This window comes from Diceros bicornis, chromosome 31, assembly GCF_020826845.1.
Source record: "Diceros bicornis minor isolate mBicDic1 chromosome 31, mDicBic1.mat.cur, whole genome shotgun sequence".
Lineage (NCBI taxonomy): Eukaryota > Metazoa > Chordata > Mammalia > Perissodactyla > Rhinocerotidae > Diceros > Diceros bicornis.
Genome location: NC_080770.1, coordinates 20,101,813 through 20,123,233, shown reverse-complemented (window position 1 = coordinate 20,123,233; position 21,421 = coordinate 20,101,813). Strand labels below are relative to the sequence as shown.

Below are 21,421 nucleotides of genomic sequence, written 5' to 3'. Positions count from 1 at the left end.
GAAGTAGGTACCACCATTATCTCCATCTCATATCTGAAAAGAAGACTAGATATTAAGTAACTTCAGCAAAGTCAACAACCAGTGAGTAGCAGAGCTGGGTCTGTCTGGCTCTAGAGTCCACTTCACTTTATTGTCTTCTATGTATATGTGACTTGATGGAGGTTCGATTTCTTTATTTTTGCGCCTGCCTTTCTTTTTCCTGTCTTGCCTATCTTACATGGACGCAGAATTAGTTTTCTGGTTTCCCTGATCTTTGGAAGCACCCAGAAGTTTGGCATGGGACATGCTCAGGGTGAAGACACAGCTGTGTCTTTGGATAATTCTATTGTCTAGCCAACAGGTTGTTGTACAGCTCAGTTCAAAGTTAAGATTCAAGCATCCCTCACTCAAGGGGAATAGAGAGAGCATTATCCAACTCCGTGGTCACACAGGAGCATGCATTTGTTCAACTTTTTTCCCTTTGGTTGGATGAATATCTGGTCCATTGAAGAATTCTAAGAAGGGAGTAGGCAAAACTACACCAAAACAAAACACAAAGTGATTTAGAAATAAGTAGCATCCTCCACCTAAACCTGAAGTGGGAACTCGGGCTGTATGTGCTTTGTTTTCTGCTCAAGGAAGACAGGAAAGCAGAGAGTAGAATGTGTCTTTCACGGGGGTGTGGACACTCACAACAGGCTGTCTTAAATCCTGGGGTGGGTGACAGTAGTGCCCCCGTCTCTCAATTTCTGCATAGAATATAATCAACTGCAGCAAAGAAGGGGCTCTAATAATGAATAATCAACCCTGTATATCTGCCCAAGAGTTTATAGTTTATAAAGTACTTATATCTACTCCCATTCAACTCATTCTTAGTATGTTGTGAATGTGTTCACCATTTCATACTTTAGATCAATCAGGAAACAGAGAACGAAAAGACAAATCTTGGAGAAATTATTTTAAAAATATATTTCTCATAAAGAAATTGTACCCACAATATATAAAGAAATTCAAAACTCAATAATAAGAAAACAAGCCAAAAACAATGGGCCAAAGATTTGAACAGCACTTTAGCAAAGAAAATATCTGACTAGCAGATAAATGCATGAAAAACACTCAAATTGTTTGTATTACAGACATACAAATTAAAATCACAATGGGATGTCACTAGGAATCTGTTAGAATGGTTAAAATTTAAAAAGATGGACCAGACTAAGTGTTGTTAAGGAAGTAGAGGAACTGGAACTTTCATCACTGTTGGTGGGAATGTAAAACAGTACAACCACTTTGGAAAACACTTTGGCAGTAGGAAATTAAACCTACACATGTCTACCCCATGATTCAACCATTCTAAAAAAACCTGGGAACAATACAAAGGCCCATCCACAGGTGATGGGATAAACAAATTATATAGGTTCATAAAATTGAATACCACTCTGCAATTAAAAGGAATAAACTATTGACACATTCAACACGATGAATGAATCTCAAAATAATTAGTCTGAGAGAAAACAGCCAGATAAAAAAAGTATGCCTTATATGATTCCATTTATAAAAATCTAGAAAATGTAAGCTAATCACTAGTGACAGATAGTAGATCAATGATTGCCTGGGTAGAGGAGTGTGTGAGGTGGAGCAGGAGAGAAAGATTACCAAGGGGCACAAGAAAACTTTTGGCAGTGATGGGTTGATTGGGATGAGGGTTTCCCACATATATTAAATCATATCAAATGTTATACTTTAAATTTATTTGATTTATTGTATGTCAGTTATACCTCAATAAAGCTATTAAAAAAGAACAAACTATTTTCCCTACCCAAGTTCAGCTCATTCTCACTACATGTGAATGAATATGTAACTTCATAGATTATGTTAATGAGGAAACAAAATCCTTGGCCGAGGGGACTTACAAAGTCACACAGTTAGTTATTTTGTTGGTTAGTTGCAGAATCAGCAATTGAATCTGGGACTGCCAATTTCATATATAGTGCTGTGTTGTTTTTTTCCCCACTTCTTCACATAGGAATTTAAAAACAGTTCACTGCGAAAAAAGAAAAAACAAAAGATCTACCATAATCCTTCCATTTCTCATCTGTTCTTCCACTTTAGCAAGAGAGTAAATAATCCTATTGTTGACACTGGAGGGAGTCGTTTAGTCCAATCTCTTAATTTTATAAATGAGAAAACAGACCCAGACATCAAACTTGAAAATACAGGAGTGATACTACACGGTGTCTTAGAGGACTACGAGACGCCTGGTAAGAACACAGCACAGGGAGCCAGGACGGAGCCACAGCTGGGTATGTGCTGACCAATTCATCGCGCCCGGTTAGAATATGTGATTAGAAAATCATTTTCTCCTCCCTCACAGATTCAAGGTTCCAGTTAAATGAGGAACGATATGAGAGGTGTTTCAACCATCTTAAAGCACCCTGCCTCTGTTATCTCTTATAATGTGCAGACAAATCCAGGATTTGTCACCTACTGCTATTGATTTCTAGCACACTACTTGTCTTCTTGGAATCAGTTTTTCATTTGTTGAATGAGATTGATGCTTACTTCAATGACTTTCCACAAAAAAATTGGTTAGAATATATATATGCATATACAAATGTATATATATACACACATACATAGTGCTGAATTCAGTGACTGTGATGTGCTAGGTGCTCAATGCATTTGGCAATTGTATGTGAGTGTAGATGATTTAATTCAGTAGAGGAGAGCACACTCATAACTTCCAGAAAAAAAAGGTTCAATCCTTATTCCATGGGGTGATGAATCACAGACTGCCTTAACCTTTAGGAAAAGTGTGGTTTTAATTCTACAGCTCTTCCATTAAATGATAAAACAAGTAGAGATGAAGGTATAAAATTCAAAATCAAGGCTGATTAAGACAAAAGAAAAAAAAACCTTTATATTTTTCTTTTTAGTCTCATGTAGCTAAAATAGAGCAGATCTGACTCTTGAAGAAATGGTAGAATAGTGATTACATAAGCATATTCCAGTTACTAAACTCGAATATTTTTAAAAGACCAGCAAAAGTATTGTCTTATAGAAGCAAATACAGGGCAAATATATTTTAGATTTCTATTTATTACCAGCTTTTGTTTATATTAAAAGAATATTGGAGTAAGAGTGTGGAATCCTGACTGTAGTTTAGTTTTTTGCACTAATTAACTGATGCATTGCTGTATGAGCTGCAGTTTCCTTATCTGTGAAATGAATGGGGTGGAGAATAAAAACTTTTTGGAACTTTCCAATTCTAATATTTTCTGAATTCAGACTTATTATGAGATACCTAAAAGCCAAGGTATAGTCCATGTCTCCTTTTGAAATTTTAAAATGACATGGGTCTGGTGCCAAGCAAATCCATGCTCAAAGGAGCACTGGACAGTGTAATGCTCCACTCCCAAAAGGTCACATCTCTTTCTCTTTCTTTCCCAAATACTGACCTGTGACCTGACCTGTTTTCTCCCTGTTGGTGAGAGGTTCACTGTCTCCTCTTCTCCTGAGGAGCTCTACTGAACAGTTATTCTGAGAAGAATCCAGTGACGGTGAACCACTCTGATAGTGGTCTCTGAGCTACTTGCTCCTCCCACCTTTGCTCCCTTGTGCAGAAGGTATTTCAGTCTCAGAGTCACAAGTAATCCTCAGAAGAAATATGATGAAATGCTTTCTGCACTCACACGAGACCCAAAGATTTGATGAACTGTCATCCCCTGAGGAATTTCACTCTCTCCTCCTTAAGCCTTAATGATAAAAGAAGGAAACACAGGGGGATTTCCAGTCACTCTGGTTGTGATGATTGAATCAACCATAAGTGCTGCAGGGACTTTTTTACCAGCCCAAGCTGCCTTGTTATTGTTGTTAGTGCCTGGAGTCTGACTCCTAGGGACCATGTGTACCTCAGAGCACAGAACCCTGCCTGGTCTTTTTGCACCACTATATCAGACAATGCTCCACTGCTATTCACAGGATTTTCTCAATTTTTTTGGAAGTGGGTGGCCAGGTCCTTCTTCCTAGTCTGTCTAGTCTGGAAGCTCTGCTGAAACCTGTCCACCATGGTGACCCTGCTGATTTTTGAAATACCAGTGGCGTAGCTCTCAGCATCATAGCAAAATGCAGCCACCACAGCATGACAACCAACAGATGGGTGGTGTGGTTCCCAGATCTGGAAACGAACCCAGGCTGTGGTGGTGAGAGCACTGAATCTTAACCCCTAGACCACCAGGGCTGTCTCAAAGCTGCCTCTATGGTGTGATTTTGACTGTAATTTAGAAAGGGCTGTTTGCTGATGCCTGAAAGTCCTTTCAAAGAGGCTGATTCTTTCCATGTTACATTTATATATATTTATATAATTATATTTATTTAACTTCCATGTTGTATATACCTATTTAAACTATCTTAATCCAGTGTAAGGGACATGTGTCTGAAATTTAACATCACAAAACAAATTAATGAGATTTAATCTTTTTTGAGACCATAGTTTGGTGAACAGGGAAATGAAACTAACCATTTTTGAGAAGGTTTATTTGCTAGAGACGCTGCAGGGTACTTTTACATATGTGATGAATTGAATCTTCTGCTGATAACATTATTACCTCTGGTTTCAGATGAAGTGAATGACTCACTGATTTAGAGATAAAGTGAGTAAGTGAGAGTTGTCTAACATTTCCCAGACCACACAACTTAGAAGTGGTCGATTCAGAATGGAAACACTCATCTGTCTGAGTATGGTGTTCCCGCTTTTCCTCCTTTGATAAGAACCGTGAGAAGACTGCCATTCATAAGGCAAAGATTCCTATTCCAGGAAGAGATCTAGGGTAGCTTACCCAAAAATTTTATTTTCTTATCCCATGTACATATTTGTAAGAAAAGTAGGATGAAGGAAAGATAAAATTCAAACATTAAAAATGGGATTAAGTTAGTAAAAAATATGTGTGCTTTACCTTTTTTTTAATTTCAAGAGATGGCATGCAACTTTGTTTCAGCTTCCCATTGTATAAAGAAAAACGAAAATGGGAAGCTGTAAAATCTCCCTACCTATACAATTTTTTAAAAAAAGCCACTTAATTTGGAAATGCTATATTATTTGAGAGAAATTTTCCTCCTCAAGAAAAAGAGATTAAAAAATAAAATCAAAGAAGTTAATAAGAGAATCCTTGTGATACCTTTCTCTGTTCCTTCACTTTCAGCCTCTGTGTGTCCGTAAACATAAGGTGGGCTCCTGTAGACAGCATATGGCTGGATCTTGTTTTTTTAATCCAGCTTCTTTAATTTTATTCTTAAATCTCATTTTATGATGAAAAGTTAATTCCTAATAACATTGACATGTTCTCTTACTTATAATATCTGTTTTAAAGTCAAACTTTGGTTTGAAATAAATATTTGTCTCTCATTTGTCTAGCTGCATAACAACCCATTGTGTGGATGTACCGTTGTTTATTTCTAAAGTTTCTTGTTCTTAGGCATTTGAGTTGGTTCTGATCTTTTGCTATTAGAAGAGAAAAATATAATAATAAATAGCCTAATGCATATGCTTTTTCCTTCTTTGACCAGTACGTCACCTGAATGGGTTCCTAGAAGTTGGATTATTGGGTCAAAGGGAAATTTAATATGCAACTTGCTAAATATTCCAGTTTCCCTCCAGCAATGTATGAGTGCTTATTTCCCCACAGTCTTTTCAATAAAGTTGGTTGTCAAATATTTGTATTTCTCATCTAAATTTATCTACCTATTCTCTCTCTCTCTTTCTATATATATATATATATATATAGGCCCATCTAAAATTTGGAAAATATTCTCTGAAGGTAGTCATAAGTTGCATTTTTTCTCACTGAGAATGATATACTAGTTGTGAAGTTTTTGTCTCTCAGCTCCAAATCCGTCCACATTTGCCTTGCTTTAGTGACACTGGACCTGGACACTGTAAACATTTCCCCTCTTGCATCTGGACAATATTAAGCTAATCAGTGGAGAACACTGGAGGGACACTGCAGAAGGAAAAGGCTCTCTTTCTAATACTGGTGTGTTCTTTCCCTGTTGCTTGATGGCATGTAGTAGCCAGCAGCATGTGGGATGCCGGGTGGTGCTCACCCTTCGTAAAGGTTGATCAGAACTTCCATAAGTAGCTTCCGGTCAAGTTTTGTCAGCACTCCAGACGTGGCTTTCTAGCAAGTCTTACTGGCACCCCAGGGGGTGGCTACCCAGTGTGTTTCAGTGGAAGCCTATTGAGTGGTTTCTTGTTTGGCAGACATGGCCAGGGAATGTCTCTGCCGTATAGCAGGCTACAGCCACACCCAGTACAACCACGTCTAAAGGAGCCTGGGAGGTGGGGTCCTCTTCCAAGTTTGTTCTCTCTTGGTGCTCTGCCTCAGCCCCAGAGTTAGTAGCTGCTCCCTCTATCTGTTCTTCCTGTATACTTTGGACTTTTCTTGATCACTTGATAGTTAATACCCTGTTGCCAGGTAGTAAGTCTTTATATTAAATTTTACCTGATAGAATTACCATGTGGTTTTCTCTCCTAACTGGATTCTGACTGTAAAGGTTGAATATATTTTCAAATATTTGAGGGCCAATTGCATTTCTATTTTTGTGAAATGTTTATTCATATTTTGTGTCCATTTTTCCAGGGCATATTTCTTAAATATTTTAGATTTCTTCACAGATCTTTTTCTTATTAATTTTTATATTCTTTTTATATTGGAGACATCATCTGTTGGTCTAGTATATAAGATGTAAATTTTCTCCAATTTATCATTTGTCTTTTGATTTTCCTAAGAAATTTATCATGCAATAGGTTTCTTTTTCTTCTCTTTCTCCCTTCCTTTTTTCTTTCTTCTTTCCTTTTCTTCCTTTCTTTTTTTTCCTTTATGTCATCAAATTTATTAATTTTCAATTTTATTATTTCTCAGTTTTGAGTTCTATTTATATTCAAAATTCAGATGCAATTAAATTTAAAATTGGTATATTTGATAAGATAAAATAAAAAATAACTGTTGTGTATATTTTAAATAACACTTCCAGTTACAAAAGACTTCATCGTGTTTTCTTCTAGTACTTGTATGGTTTACTTTTTTTATATTTACAATTACGAGTCATTGAAATGTTGACAGTGTCTAGTAAGAGTAAAACATCCCTGTATTCACTCTGAATTCTCAGAATACTTCATGGGGATCAAGTTGCATCCTAAGTTCTGATGATCCCCATCCTGGTGGCAGAGAGATATAGCGTCATCTGGTATCTCTTTGAATAACACTCAAACTGGGATTAAAAATGAGTTCCCTTCTTATTCTCAAACTCTTTGAGAGTTCCTTCTTTATAGCTTAGGCTGACTAGGACCTACCACCTATACTGCCCATGATTAATTACTCCTTTGTTGCCCAGTGGTCTCATTCTACCACTCTGTTATCACCTAGGCTCCTTACATCCTGTGTCCCTTACCACTGACCTCTTAGTGCCAATGTGACCTTTCCTCCAACCTCCATCCCTATTCCAATTCCACACAATTTAATCTCATTTAATTTATAACAGTTTGTTCCTATATAATAACTAATTCACACTTAATTGAGGAAGAATTGTTTACTTATTAAATAAATCTTCATTGTTTGCCAATTGTGTTTCAGACTCCGTGTTGATAGGAGCCTTCTGTATTTTCCCTCCAAGGTACCAATTAAAAGTAGGATATTTAAGACTTAACCAAAATAATAAAAATCTTGTCTGAATTTCTAGAGATAAAGCAAGACATCTTTTAAGTCTTTGTGTCCTCCAGCATTTAGTGCAAATTGCGTCGATTAAATGGTACTGAGAGACAAATTTATTAGATTGTCTTCTCAAAGTGGCATAGATAATGCAAATGCTCATCAGATATCGATCAATTTGTTTCAGACTCTGTATTTTCTATATGGAAGATCTATTTGGGCAAATGGGGAACCCGGTAGGTCTCAATGTAGGCTGCATAGGCTGATAACTATTTCTCACTCTGGACAGCAGAGAATAGTGTCAAAGTGGGGAAACTCTTATTTATTAATCGTCTATGTATATTCATTCAATGCAGCAATCCATAGTCATTCATTTCTTTTATCTACAGGCTCACCTTATGAGGTAGGCATTAGTATTCTCACTTAGAAATGAAAAAGCTGAGGTGCAAAGAGATTTAGTGCAATATCTAAAGTCCCCAATCAGTGAGACACAGAGCCAGGATTCAAAACCAAGACAGTCCTGTTCTCCCCGCACCTCCTCCCGTCAGCCCTTCCCCATGATCCAGGGAGCATAACTTCCTATATGGGCACAAAGTCCTTAGAGCAGGCAGGACCAGAGGTAGAGCTGCTACCTCTCTAATAGCTAACCTGCTATTTTGTGGATTCTTTCAATGGTGCCAAGTGGGGCCAGACCACCAAATATCAGAGGAGACAGAAGAATGGTGTTTAGTGGGGGTTAAGAATATGGAACTGAAAATTCATTCATCACTGGGCCCAGGTGTCCCGAGAGTAAAGAAGAGAAATATGAAAGTGACGTGTGATTTCCTTAGTTTCAGAGGGAAAAAACAAGTAGATTAAAATGAGGTGACGTGAGGCATTCTGTCCCCAGAGATTAAAGAACAAGAAATATATCCTATTTAAAATAAGTCAGGATGCTTACTTCAGAGTCTGGTCTAGAGACTCTACAATTGAAAATAACTGCAAACAACATCACAACTGCACTGCAGGGATATATTGTTTTTTTTGAAATGTATTTTACTCTGATTTAACAAATTGGGATACTTATCTTTAAGGAAAAGTAAAAGAAAGTTACTCTGCTGAATGCAGAGTAACTCTCCTACGACAGGGAAGGTGTAAAGGGTTTCAGTTTTCCCATCTCTGTAACGGATGGTGTCTAAAGTCCATTCCAACTGTGCCTCCTGCTTAACCTGGGAGAATTAGTGAGTGCCTTCTCTAAGAAGGCGGCTTTATTTATTTTGTTTCTTTTTTGCTGATTTTAGGCATTGAACAGGAACAAGCAAAGGGATCAAGTAGAAGTCAAGCAGTTAAGAAAGATAAGAAAAAGATATAAAGGGTTTTGCCCATGTAACTTACTGACCTAAAAAATAATTCACAATCTTGTTAATTTCTCCAATCACCCATAGGCCCAAAGTTCCAACAACACTGAATGGCTAAGAAAGTATGTTAAATAAATACTCTGTTTCTTTTTATTATTACAAGACTTGTAAATCATTAGGAGAAATAAGGGCAACAATAAATAATGTGATTTTAAGGCCCTTTTAAACACCAGATTTTTCAGGGAATCTCATTATTATTTTCACGAACTCTAGAAATTAAAAACCCAGATCAAGAGTCTCTGAACTAGAGGGTTGACTGCAAAATCTCACCAGGGGGAAGGGTATCCCTGCAGAGAAGCAGAGAAATGTATTTGCCAAAGTAGAGAGAAGATGGAAACATGCAATTCACAGCACCAGATGTAAAACAAATGATATTTTGCTAATAATGCAAATTAATGAACATGAGTTCTAAGAAAGAAATTTTTAGTAACTCTATATTTTCTCTTTAGGAGATACATGGATTTTTTTAATGTAACTAAATGTGTTCTAGCATATTAATGAAGCTCTGAGAATTACAATATCAATTGCTCTATTAGTGCTCACATCTGTTATTGAGAATGTCATTCTAAATGACCTCAAGTGTTAAGAGAATAAGAATTGCATTGGTTGGGCATAAATTAGACTCCATTAGGCTAACTCTCTGATTCTGAGCAAGAGTCACCAATCTTTTGTAGCTTTTGTGTGCAAAAAGAGAATTAAAATGCTGTCTATCTCATGGATTTAAATAAAATATTGCAGGAAAAAATACTTAACACGGTGCTTCTAGAGCATAAGAAATGCTCAAGGTATTTTAGTAGATTTTAGTACTTGTTATTTTTACTCATCATTACCTTTTGTTGTGGGTCTAGCACACACAAAAAATATCTGTGGCATTTTATTTTTTTCACTGTTTCTGATAAAATAATACTGTCAGGGAAACTTTGTGGCTGAGGATGAGACAAAAAGATCCATTCCTTCTTTTTAATTCCTTTCTGGAGATGCTGTTCTTTGAAGTTCAAAGAGCAAGATTATTCCAAGGAAGAGGAACTAGGCTGTATATCTGTCCAGTGAAACAGGGAGAGAGGTGATGTAGGGTTGAGGAAGAACAAATAATTTGGCATCAAGAGACCTATGTTCTAGCTCAAGATTCACCACCAATTAGCTGAGAAAGCCCCATACTTCATTGACTTCATCTAACAAAAGATAGTCTTATTAATATTTTTGGGATAGTAATCCACTTATCTCCTTCACTGATTTGTGGTGAGGCTCAGATAAGATAATGGGTGCAATGAGGCTTTGAAAGCATTATAATACTGTATAAAATTCTCAGGTTTTATTATTGTTTGGGATGTTGAGCCCCTATTCCAATGGAAACTAGGTGGAGCTGAGCATGGGTAGAGGCTTCTGTGTATGGCAGTGTCTGTGAGAATGGAACCAGTTCCTGCCTACTCTTCTTTCCAGTTGTGCTCAGTAGATCCAGTATCTCCAATGTTAGCACAGCTATTGGGTTACCTTAGTCCTATGTTTTAATTTTATACAGTATCAAGTAAAGGTATCCAGTGAGTGATAAAGGATTTAACACTTTGAGCTATGATTAGATAGGTAGCCTAGTACAATTCTATCTATTGCTCAATCTGAAGTCATGGAAGGGGTAGATAGGGGATTGGAATGAAAGTGGAGAATTCCACCAGAGCTATTGCTTAAACTTTTACTTGTATGACCTAGGTTGGGCATCTATTTTGAATTTTATTTATCCTTTTCTTTTTATTTATTTATTTTTTTTGGTCGTCTATTTGGCTTCATTACACATTGCAAGGGGTGAATTTTATTCCCACTTAGATGACCTGGTGGTAAATTATTCCCCCAATTCAGTATGGTGGCTGGAATATTCCATGTGCTGCTGCTGGTGTTTTCTGGTTCTGTTGTGATCCCGTGAATCTGAGCGCTAAGTAGAGGTTTCCACTGCCGTGGCTTGTTCTATTATTCTCATCCGAGTTGTCTACTCATTCTTACAATCTGATTCTCTAAACATTGGAGGAAATTATTCAAAATTCTCAATATTTAACTGATATATATATTTTTTTCTGTAGATGCTGATACTAAGAAATTAGGGCAAGGTTGGAGCCATGCTAGCTGCTCTGTTTCTTTCCTTGGACAACAATTTTTAAAGTTCCTCTCTCCCTCAGAAAATTCAACTCTTTTCTTCTTGTTTGACACTGTTGATTAATTTTGCTAACTTTTAATATCTTTTATTCATTCCCTTAGTACTGAGGAGGAATAGTTTGCAGCCTGAATTCATTTCGCCATCTTTCTCCAGAAGCTGTGTCTAGAAGGTATATTAATAAATTAATTTATTTATCATAAATAAGGAAGAGGAATACTTCACAGGAATAAGTTCCTATAATTATTCAATAAATAGTTAATGCCAGACTTGACTTAGTTACTGGGTATTAAGTGACTGGTTTCAAGGTCATTAGTTAGTAGACGACAGACCTAGATCTCAGACACAGTCTTTTGATTTAACATCAAGTCCAATACACTTTTTGCTATGTTTTGCACTTTGATCTCTACTGTTAGGTTTTGTATGTGTCTCTGTCGGTAAAAAGATGTTCACAGCTCTGTCATGTATTCATCTGACCAAATGCCATGTTCCATATTCTCTCTTATTGCAGCTCAAACGATCAGGCATATGAAAGAGGTCCAAGGCAGAAATCAAACAGAAGTGACAAAATTTATTCTCTTAGGACACTCAGACAATTCAGATCTCCAAGTTGTCCTCTTTGGATTGTTTCTGTTAATCTATGTGGCAACCATGGTGGGTAATTTGGGGATGATTGTGTTAATTAAGATTGATCCCTGTCTCCACACTCCCATGTACTTCTTTCTCGGCAGCCTCTCCTTTGTTGATGCCTCTTGCTCTTCTTCCGTCACTCCTAAGATGCTGGTGAACCTTGTGGCTGAGAATAAGGCCATTTCTTTTAATGGATGTACTGCCCAGTTCTACTTCTTTGGCTCCTTCCTGGGAACTGAATGCTTCCTGTTGGCCATGATGGCATATGACCGCTATGCAGCCATTTGGAACCCTCTGCTATACCCAGTTCTCATGTCTGGGAGAATTTGCTCCTTGCTAGTAGCTACCTCATTCCTAGGAGGTTTTGGAAATGCAGCCATACACACAGGAATGACTTTCAGATTATCATTTTGTGGCTCTAATAGGATCAACCATTTTTACTGTGACACCCCACCTCTGCTCAAACTCTCTTGCTCTGACACCCACATCAATGGCATCGTGATCATGGCTTTCTCTAGTTTTATAGTGATCAGCTGTGTTATGATTGTCCTCATTTCCTACCTGTGTATCCTCATTGCCATATTGAGGCTGTCTTCATTAGAGGGCAGGCACAAAGGCTTTTCCACTTGTGCCTCACACCTCATGGCTGTCACTATATTCTTTGGGACAATTCTCTTCATGTACTTGCGCCCTATGTCTAGCTACTCAATGGTGCAGGACAAGATTGTCTCTGCAGTGATCCCTTTGCTAAATGCTCTCATCTACAGTTTGAAAAATAAGGATGTGAAAGGGGCCCTAAAGAAGATCTTACAGAAACACATACTGTAAAATCACGTTACACACCATCCTGTTATGTAGAAGAAAATATATTTTCATTTTAATTGTATTGTCTGATTGCTTAAGCTTTTTTTTCTGGGTTAAAGTATATCATTTAAAATAAGGTCTGCTTCTTAATCTCCTGGTGTCTTAAATGTGTGTCCATAGGCCTATATGATGAATCAACACAGTGGGGAAGGGTAGTGTCTGGTAAAGTATCAAAATACTTGAAATTGGCTCATCTGGGTTTAAGTTCTAATTTCAGTACTTAGCTTTTCTTAATCTTAGTTTTATTATATATACATGCGTGTCTTTGATTGGGATCTGGGCAAACAGACTCTGAGACTGATATTTGTATGCAGGAAGTTATTGGAGAGTGTTCCCGGGAACAATACCTATAAGGAAGTGAGGGAACCAGAAGTGGGTAGAAAAAGTTGAATTGTGATGAAGTTGTAACACACTACTCAACCAATTCCACATGGAGCTCTGGAGCTGAGAGGATCCTTCAGAGATATCCTAACTTGTGAAAAAAGGGCGAGGCATTTTTACCTCGATAATGACTAGTTTTGGATATAGATGTAATCTTGGGCATGGCAATGCCTTTCAGCATGGGCATTCCAAGAGAACTCAGCTGTGAAGTGTCAGTTGCCAATTTACTTGGAAACTAAGGAAATAAATACTTCAACACTGAAAGTCAAATTTGGTTGGTGTACCGTAGCATCCATAATAAATAATAACACCATTTCACTCAGTGGGTTCCAGGAGTACCAAATAAGATACAAGAAAGAGTCTTATCAGATGTTATAATAATACTGGCACAACAGCAATTAGCAGAGCAATAGTTTACCGACTTTTGGAATTAATTGGAATATTTTGAGGGTAGTAATCAATGTACTTTAACTTTTTAATCTCTACGTCTCCCAACATTTCACATAGTTTTTAATAAACATTTATCGAATTAAATTATCTATTTATTGCTCATTTTAGTGGGGTGGGGAGCTGTCAATGTTGGAGAAAGGGAGAAACAACCTTCTTTGATGAGATGGCATGTTGAAGGAAGCCGAATGATTTGGGATCAGATAAATGTTTGCTCCCTATTTCTTCCCATTCCACTTCCACTGCAGACCATGAGGGAGAGCACTAGTGTCCTGCATGCTCCAAGTGAGACCTCCTCACCCTTGACAAATTTGTTAGAGAGCGCAAAGCAGGAGTTAACTCATCCTGTTCATTCTGAGCAGTCCTCCCATCTCCTTATAACTTCCACTTTCAACTGTTAACCATGGTTACTCTTGAAGACATTCAAAACTGTGTCATGGCTGGCATCCTCCTTCAAGTTCCCTTTCATTTTGGTGCATCTACTATCATATCCAACCTTTAACTGCTTCTTGTTCACCAAGCTAAGAAAAATGGCACCTTATCATTAATCCTCACTACTCTCACATCTACATTTCACTCATTGCCCAGCTGAGATTCCACAGTCCATCATATAATGACTCATTCTCAATCAGTCTCAATTCTGTGGTTCTACTTTCTCTCAATTCTACTCCTGTGATTAAATTCCAATTTAGTTAAACTTAATTGTTTCTTCTCTCTGTCCTCCACTTAAGCTGCTTAGTGCAATTAGAGAAAATCCCCCAGTACTTCACTCTGTTGCTGATCTTGTCTCATACTTCATCCTTCAAAATATAAACAATTAGATAAAATCATCTCCATCTTAACACCTCCAAATCTTTATATATATACTTTTCTTCCTACCTGTCATAAAGGATAATATATCCCTGCTTCTACCTAAAACCAGTTCTTTCACAACTTTGGAGCTTTCCATGAACTTTACTTCAGAAACTATATCTCTAGTCTCCCTAAGTATCACTTTCTCAAACTCTACTGAAATATTCTCACTTGTTTACAAACATCAACTGGTATCATTCTTCTTAATAATTTCCTTGGCTGAAAGTCCCTCCAGTCACCAACTTATTTCTCTGCTCCCTTTACAATTAATCTTTTCAAAAGGACTACCTCTAGAGGGGACGGCCCTGTGGCCTACTGGTTAAGTTCAACAGGCTCCACTTTAGTGGCCTGGGTTCGTGGGTTCAGATCCCGGGTGCAGACCTACACCACTCCTCAGCCATGCTGAGGCAGTGACCCACACACAAAATAGAGGAAGATTGGCACAGATGTTAGCTCAGGGCTAATCTTCCTCACAAAACAAAACAAATAGACAAAAGACTACCTCTAGTCATTGTCTCTACTTCCTCATACCCCATAACTGTTCTAATTCTATTTCTGTACCACCTCTCCATTGAACCTAATCTTGTCAAGGACTCATGAGACCTTAACACTATTGCATGCAAAGATCGCTGTTCTACCTTAATTTACTTAATATCTCAGTAGGATTACCATGGTTAATTCCTTCAGCTAACCAAAATGAAACTCCTTTTTACGTTTCTATATCACTTCAGTCTTCTGATTTACCTTCTCCCTCAACTACCATTTCTTCCCAGACAACTTTGATGGCTCTTTCTCCTTCTCACGCTGGTCTGCAAATCTCGGAGCCAAAGACTTAATCCTTTAATTTGCTTCATTGGTACCGTGGTTCTCCATCTTCAGCCACTTCTTAGGTGATCTAAGAAGTCTGCAATGATTCCAAAATCCATATCTCCTGCCCTGACCTCTCACCTGAGTTCCAGATTAGTAGATTGAATTCACAACATGACACCTATGGATTTTGGACACATAAAAGGATTAAGAAATTAGCTTTCCTTACTTAGTTATCATACTCATACATCTATATAATAATGACACCTTTTGTACTCCTAGGAGGGTCTGTATCTTATCATCATACCTATATGTCATTGAGCTTAAAACATTCTTTTCCATGTTAACTTATAAAAGGTATTTTCTGTTATATTTCCTTAGTTTGTGCTTGGGACAAGAAAATGGACACCCTTTATATCTTTATTTACTCTTAATTCATTCAAAAATTATTCATTGATATACAAAAAACTGCACACATTTAATGTATGTAATTTGATGAATTTAGGCACATGCACACTTCAATAAAGTTGTTAACTACACTATTAACGGAAAAACTAGCATGTAACATGCACTGGAGATGTAACAGGTAAGAAAACTGACTTATATTTGAATGAGGAAGACTTTATTGTTTATATCAAATGTGCATACATGTATGCCTAGATGTGTGTGTGTATGTGTGTGTGTGTGTGTGTGTTTGACATGGATATGAGTGGCGTTTTGAAGAAAAATAAAGCAGGCGGTAAAATAAGGAGTGGTGGCATCAGAGAAGAGCTCTCTGTGGAAATAATAACATTTGAGCAAAGCCTGGTTAGGGATAGTGTCATATGAGTGTCTGTGGGAGGGCATTCCCGCTGTACTTAACAGTACATACAAAACCCTTGAGGCAGGATCCTCCTGGGTTAAAAGAATAGTAAGGAGACAAGTACTGTGGACCAGAGTGAGTGAATGAAAGGAGGGAAAAACTACATTCAGGAAGGTGTTTGGAAAAAGTGGCAGATCAGATAAGCCTTATAGTTCATAAACAGGCTTTAGACTTTACATTATCATATCACCTTGTGATAGCTGTTTTCCCCCAACACCAGACTGTAGGCTTCATGAAGGAATGAACAAGATTGATTTTGTTGGCTGCTCTACTAGTACCAAAGTTATGTCTGCTCCATAAGGCAAATTAGTAGAAATGAGTAAGGATTATATTTTAAGTGGAATTCTGAAGTTTGGAGGCAGGATCTGACCAGTCCTTACCACTTAATTCAAAGTTGTGCTCAGTGGAGGCTCAGGACCTTGAAATAGATTCTGCACATCTCTAAATGCCTAATTTACTGTCCAGGGTATAAGTGGTTCACTGGAGAGAATGTAGTTCAATTATCAGTGAAAAATAAATGCATGTTTTAATTTTGGATTAGCGCATGTCAAGCTTTAGACTTTTTAGTATTTTGCAGTGACTAAGTCTCAAGAGAATGATCACAACCTTAATAAGGCTCACCCTCTGCCTCAGATTCAGAAACAGCGTTTTCTACTCTTTGTTGAATTAATTAACCATGTCTTAATTCTGTCATAGCCGAATCCTTTATGCCACTGCTATCAAAGCTATAAATTTCGCATTGTAAGACAGAAACCTTGTACTTCTCCAAAAACCAATAAATAAAACTAAATTAAACTAATAAACACCTCTACTTGCAGCGAATATTTTTAAGGACAAAAGGTAAGATGATTTAATTTATCTCAAAGTGTTCAGATATAGAAAGTTTCCAAAAGGACTCAAAAAACATTCAAGTAATTAAGACTAAATATCTCATTTGGAATATGTCTGAAACACTGAATTTAATGTTACCAACTAAATGAACATGGGTTTTTTTTAGAAGACAGGGATTTAGGATCACTAATAAGAGACAAGAATTGTATAGACTATTCAACATATGCATACACATACATACAGAAATATATGTATATATGTATATCCATGTGTATATATACTTATACATATGTGTGTGTGCAAAACAGGGAAATGCAGCTAATTTTAGAAAGAGTGCCAAAACACTTGGCATATTTAAGGCCCTCTAAAGGGCATTAGATAAAATAATTTTATTCTTTTATATGCACAAATTGAGAAAATGACTGCAATTTTCAGCCTTCATCTTGTGTGTGTTTGCGTATATATATATTGCTGTGTATATATATATATATGTACACGCATATACACATACATATATATGTACACACGTATATAAGATCGTATATATCATATAGAGTATAATTTCATTTATGACAATTTATATGATTATTATATATATAATGCAAGTGTGTTTGTATATATACATGCATAAAGTAGAGCTCTATAAAATGGGTGCAAATTTTTAAAAGTGGTTATTTTGCAGGGTAGGATTTTAGCCAATTATAGAGATAGAAAGATCAGTTGAAAGACTTTTGCAGTCATCTAGGTGAGAGATGTTGTTGACTCTTGGGACTTGGTGGTGGGTGTGAAGGTTGTAGGAGGTAGTTGGATTATGGATATAGATGTTTTAAAGGTAGAAGCCAACATAATTATCTAATCAACTGGTTATGGAGTGTGTGAAAAAGAGAAGATATTAATTCCTCCCATATTTACTTATCTCTTTGTTTAATTTCCTGTAAGCAAATGGAAGCATAGATTTGCCACTAACTTGAGACAGGGAATACTTGTTTGCAGTAAATCAAAAGAGGGCATGAGGAATTTAATTTTGGGTTATGTTGAGTTGCTATTTGACATTCCTGTGGAGATGTGAGTAACCAGTTGAATTATAAGTCCAGATTTTGGAAGAGAGGTCAGGGCTGGAGATCTAAATTCAAGAGTTATAGGTATATAGATGGTATTTAAAGCCACGAGACTGAAAAAGATCACCAAGGTAGAGTGTAGGTAGAAAAGAGAAGAAGATCAAGGACTGAACTCTCAGCTACTCCAACCTGAAAAGCCAGAGAGAGAAGAGGAATAAGCAAACATGACTGAGGAGGAGCAACCCATATCGTAGGAGGAAAACTCAAAATCTAGTGTCTTGAAAGATAAGAGAAGAAAGCCTTTCACGGAATAGTAAGCAATCAACTCTGTCAAATGTTATTGATAGATCAAAAAGATGAGCACAGAGAATTGACCGCTGGATTTGGCAAAATAAAGACCCTGATGACTTTGATGAGAGCAGTTTCCATGGAGTGATGGAGTGAAAGCCTGATTGGAGGTAGCTTAAGAGAAAACAGGAAAAACAGAATAGGATACAGCAAATATATTCAACTGTATCAGATGTTTAATTGCCACTGCAAATGCAAGGAAATTGGATGATAAGTGATGAAGTCAGTAGGATCAAGGGAGAAGGGGAGAAAATTGGGAGTTAACAGTAGGATATGGACAAATAGGGATTGATCATCAAAGACCTCACAAACACACACACACACATATACACATTTTTAATAAAATAGTTCACTGAGTTTACTTAAGGAATCTTGTCATTTTTTTACTATAATAAGAAAATAAAGATATTTATTACACATGTTCTTAGGACATCTTAGAAGTAATCTTACCTATAGCAGAGGATGAACTATTTGATTTTTTCTGGTATTTTCTTTTTTGTGCAATTTATTTCCTTGGTTTCTTTCTTATCCCAGCAGATGAATCATCCACTCTGAGAGAAAAGTATGAGCAACCACACAACAGTGACTGAATTTATTCTCCTGGGATTCAGGGATTATCCAGAGCTACAGTGCCTTCTCTTTATAGCGTTCCTAGTCATCTATATGATCACTGTGTTTGGAAATCTTGGCATGATCCTATTAATCAAGATCGACTCTCATCTCCACACCCCATTGTACTTTTTCGTCAGTAACTTGTCCCTTGTTGACTTCTGTTATTCTTCTGTTGTTACCCCTACTATGCTGGTGAATTTCTGGGTGGAGAACACAGTCATTTCATTTAATGAATGTGCTGCACAATTCTTCCTTTTTGCTTCCTTTGCTGGCACTGAGGGCTTCCTGTTGGCCGTGATGGCCTATGACCGTTACGTGGCCATTTGCAAGCCTCTCCTTTACACAGTCACTATGTCCCCCCATCTTAATGTCCTCCTGGTGTTGGCCACATACCTTGCAGGCTTTATGAACGCTGCCATTCATACTGGCTTCACCTTCCAACTGTCTTTCTGCCACTCAAATGTCATCAACCACTTTTTCTGCGACATTCTACCCCTCCTGAAACTCTCTTGTTCTGACACACGTGTCAATGAGATTGTCATGTTTGCTTTTGCCAGTTTTAATGAACTGAGTTGCCTCCTGACTCTTCTCATTTCTTATGTCTACATCCTCATTGCCATCTTGAGGATCCATTCTGCTGTGGGGAAGCACAAAGCCTTTTCCACCTGCGCTTCCCACTTGATGACGGTCACCATCTTCTTTGGCACAATCCTGTTCATGTATCTGCGCCCCAGCTCCAGCTCCTCAATGGACCAAGACAAAGTGGTATCTGTGTTTTACACAGTGGTCATCCCCATGTTAAATCCTCTCATCTATAGTCTGAGAAACAGGGAGGTCAAATCTTCCTTAAGTAAAATTTTTAAAACAAACTCTTTTTACTTTTGTACTTAGAATCTTCAAAGCATGGGATTTAGGACTCTAAGGGAACTTAGAAATGACCAAATCCACCTCCATTCACCCTGGTTCCATTTCATTATGTCATGAGGCTTTGGGGGGGTTTTTTTGATAGTAGAGTTAGACCAATGTCCTAGGCGACCTGGGGAATATGATTATTCTGTATAAGTCCCACTTATTCTGCAGAACCTATATCCTTGAAAATAAACAAATGTCACATTTCAACTCCCTATTTGGAGGTATAAAACCCAGTCTAAAAGTAGATGAGACAAAAAGATGGAGTGGAAGGAGGAATGACCCATTTTCTTCCCCATTTGATGACTCCGTCATGGATGGTGGTGTATGTAACTGTCAGAGGACAGGTGATAAGGAGTAGGCTGAGCCAGGATATGACCAGAGGATTGAAACAGGGCTTAGAGACTGCCTCTTGTCCCCAGTGAATGGGAGAGAAATATCAGACTAAATCCTGATAGAGGTGCTGAAGTTAAGTGTTTCTAACCTGGGCAAGTGATCTGGACCACTGAGGGAGTAATGGGAACAAACCACCGGGTAAATATAAGGGGGAATCACAAACCAAAAACACCAAGCATTACAGAATGTAATTTTCTGGGATTTAGAAAAGAGGAATTCTTCATAATTCCTGAAGCTATAGTGTCATAGTGTTTGATCTTTGAATGGGTAAGCAGTTTAAGCTTAAAGAGCTAGGGCGAGCTGTATATCTTTTCCCTAATGCCTTAGCAAATAACCATACATATCTATTTTACTGTTGGCTGCAATTTGGGACAAATTTAAAGCTTTCCATTGGATTTGACTGGTATTTTCATAATTTGGATATGTCCCTAGGAGGACTGGATTTTCTTTACAGATAGTGTCCGGAGACATGTGAACATCAAGTATTTTAAACTGGTGAGGATTCAGTAAAATATACTAGGTGTGATCCTAGTATATCCCTTTCTCATCGAAAGACTGATTGTCATCCTAGTAGAAAATTAGCCATTTAAAAGAGACTATGGAATAATTTTGCTTTCAGTTACAGGCTATGGTTTTTGAAAGGAAATTAAATGCAGATCTTATCAGTTAATCCTCCTTTTTCCTGCTTTTCAAACATTGCATATTAAAAACACATAATTTTCTTGCTTATCCAATGATTTTTCTCCATCTCATAGTTATTTTTCTGGAGAGCTCTTCACATTTTAAGACACAGCACAAATTTATCTTCTTTATGATTGTCTCTTACCCTCCCTCATCCTTCCTAAAGCAGACAGTTACACATGACCATTCCTATGATTCTACACATATTGAAATTCTAATAAAGTTCTCAGTCACAGAAACAAATCATAAAAATTCAGTGTAATGTTTTCTAACATAGACTGAGCACTAGTTGAGAAAAGAAACCTCTTTATATCTCCATGCTGTCATTGTAGGCCATCAATAAAAGTTTTAAAATTAAGAAAGAATCATTCCAATGGAAGGCACAGGGTGATGGAAAACAAAATGTTGCTTCTGGCATCTTGAACTGAAAGTATTCAAAATAGTCAATGTTAGAAAAGTTCCCTTATACCTGATTGGATGATCTGTTGGATAATGTTCCATTCTTTTTAAAACAAGCTGTCCTA

At 37.3% G+C, this 21,421-nt stretch overlaps 2 protein-coding genes across 3 annotated transcripts; both read left to right on the top strand.

The window, feature by feature from the left end:
• The first annotated feature begins 11,699 nt into the window (after positions 1 to 11,699).
• LOC131395417 (olfactory receptor 5AP2-like) lies at positions 11,700 to 14,385 on the top strand. The gene has a single exon (XM_058527300.1). The coding sequence runs from the start codon at positions 11,700 to 11,702 to the stop codon at positions 12,675 to 12,677; it is 978 nt and encodes a 325-aa protein (XP_058383283.1). The 3' UTR covers positions 12,678 to 14,385.
• Positions 11,811 to 20,945, top strand: LOC131395099 (olfactory receptor 5AP2-like). Of its 2 annotated transcripts, none has more exons than XM_058526897.1 (2): positions 11,811 to 11,873; positions 18,837 to 20,945. In XM_058526897.1, the coding sequence occupies exon 2, from the start codon at positions 18,864 to 18,866 to the stop codon at positions 19,800 to 19,802; it is 939 nt and encodes a 312-aa protein (XP_058382880.1). In that variant the 5' UTR covers positions 11,811 to 11,873; positions 18,837 to 18,863; the 3' UTR covers positions 19,803 to 20,945. The 2 variants fall into 2 exon arrangements, with proteins under 2 accessions (XP_058382880.1, XP_058382881.1); XM_058526898.1 differs by having other exon boundaries at positions 11,812 to 11,873; positions 18,834 to 20,945.
• Positions 20,946 to 21,421: the final 476 nt, after the last annotated feature.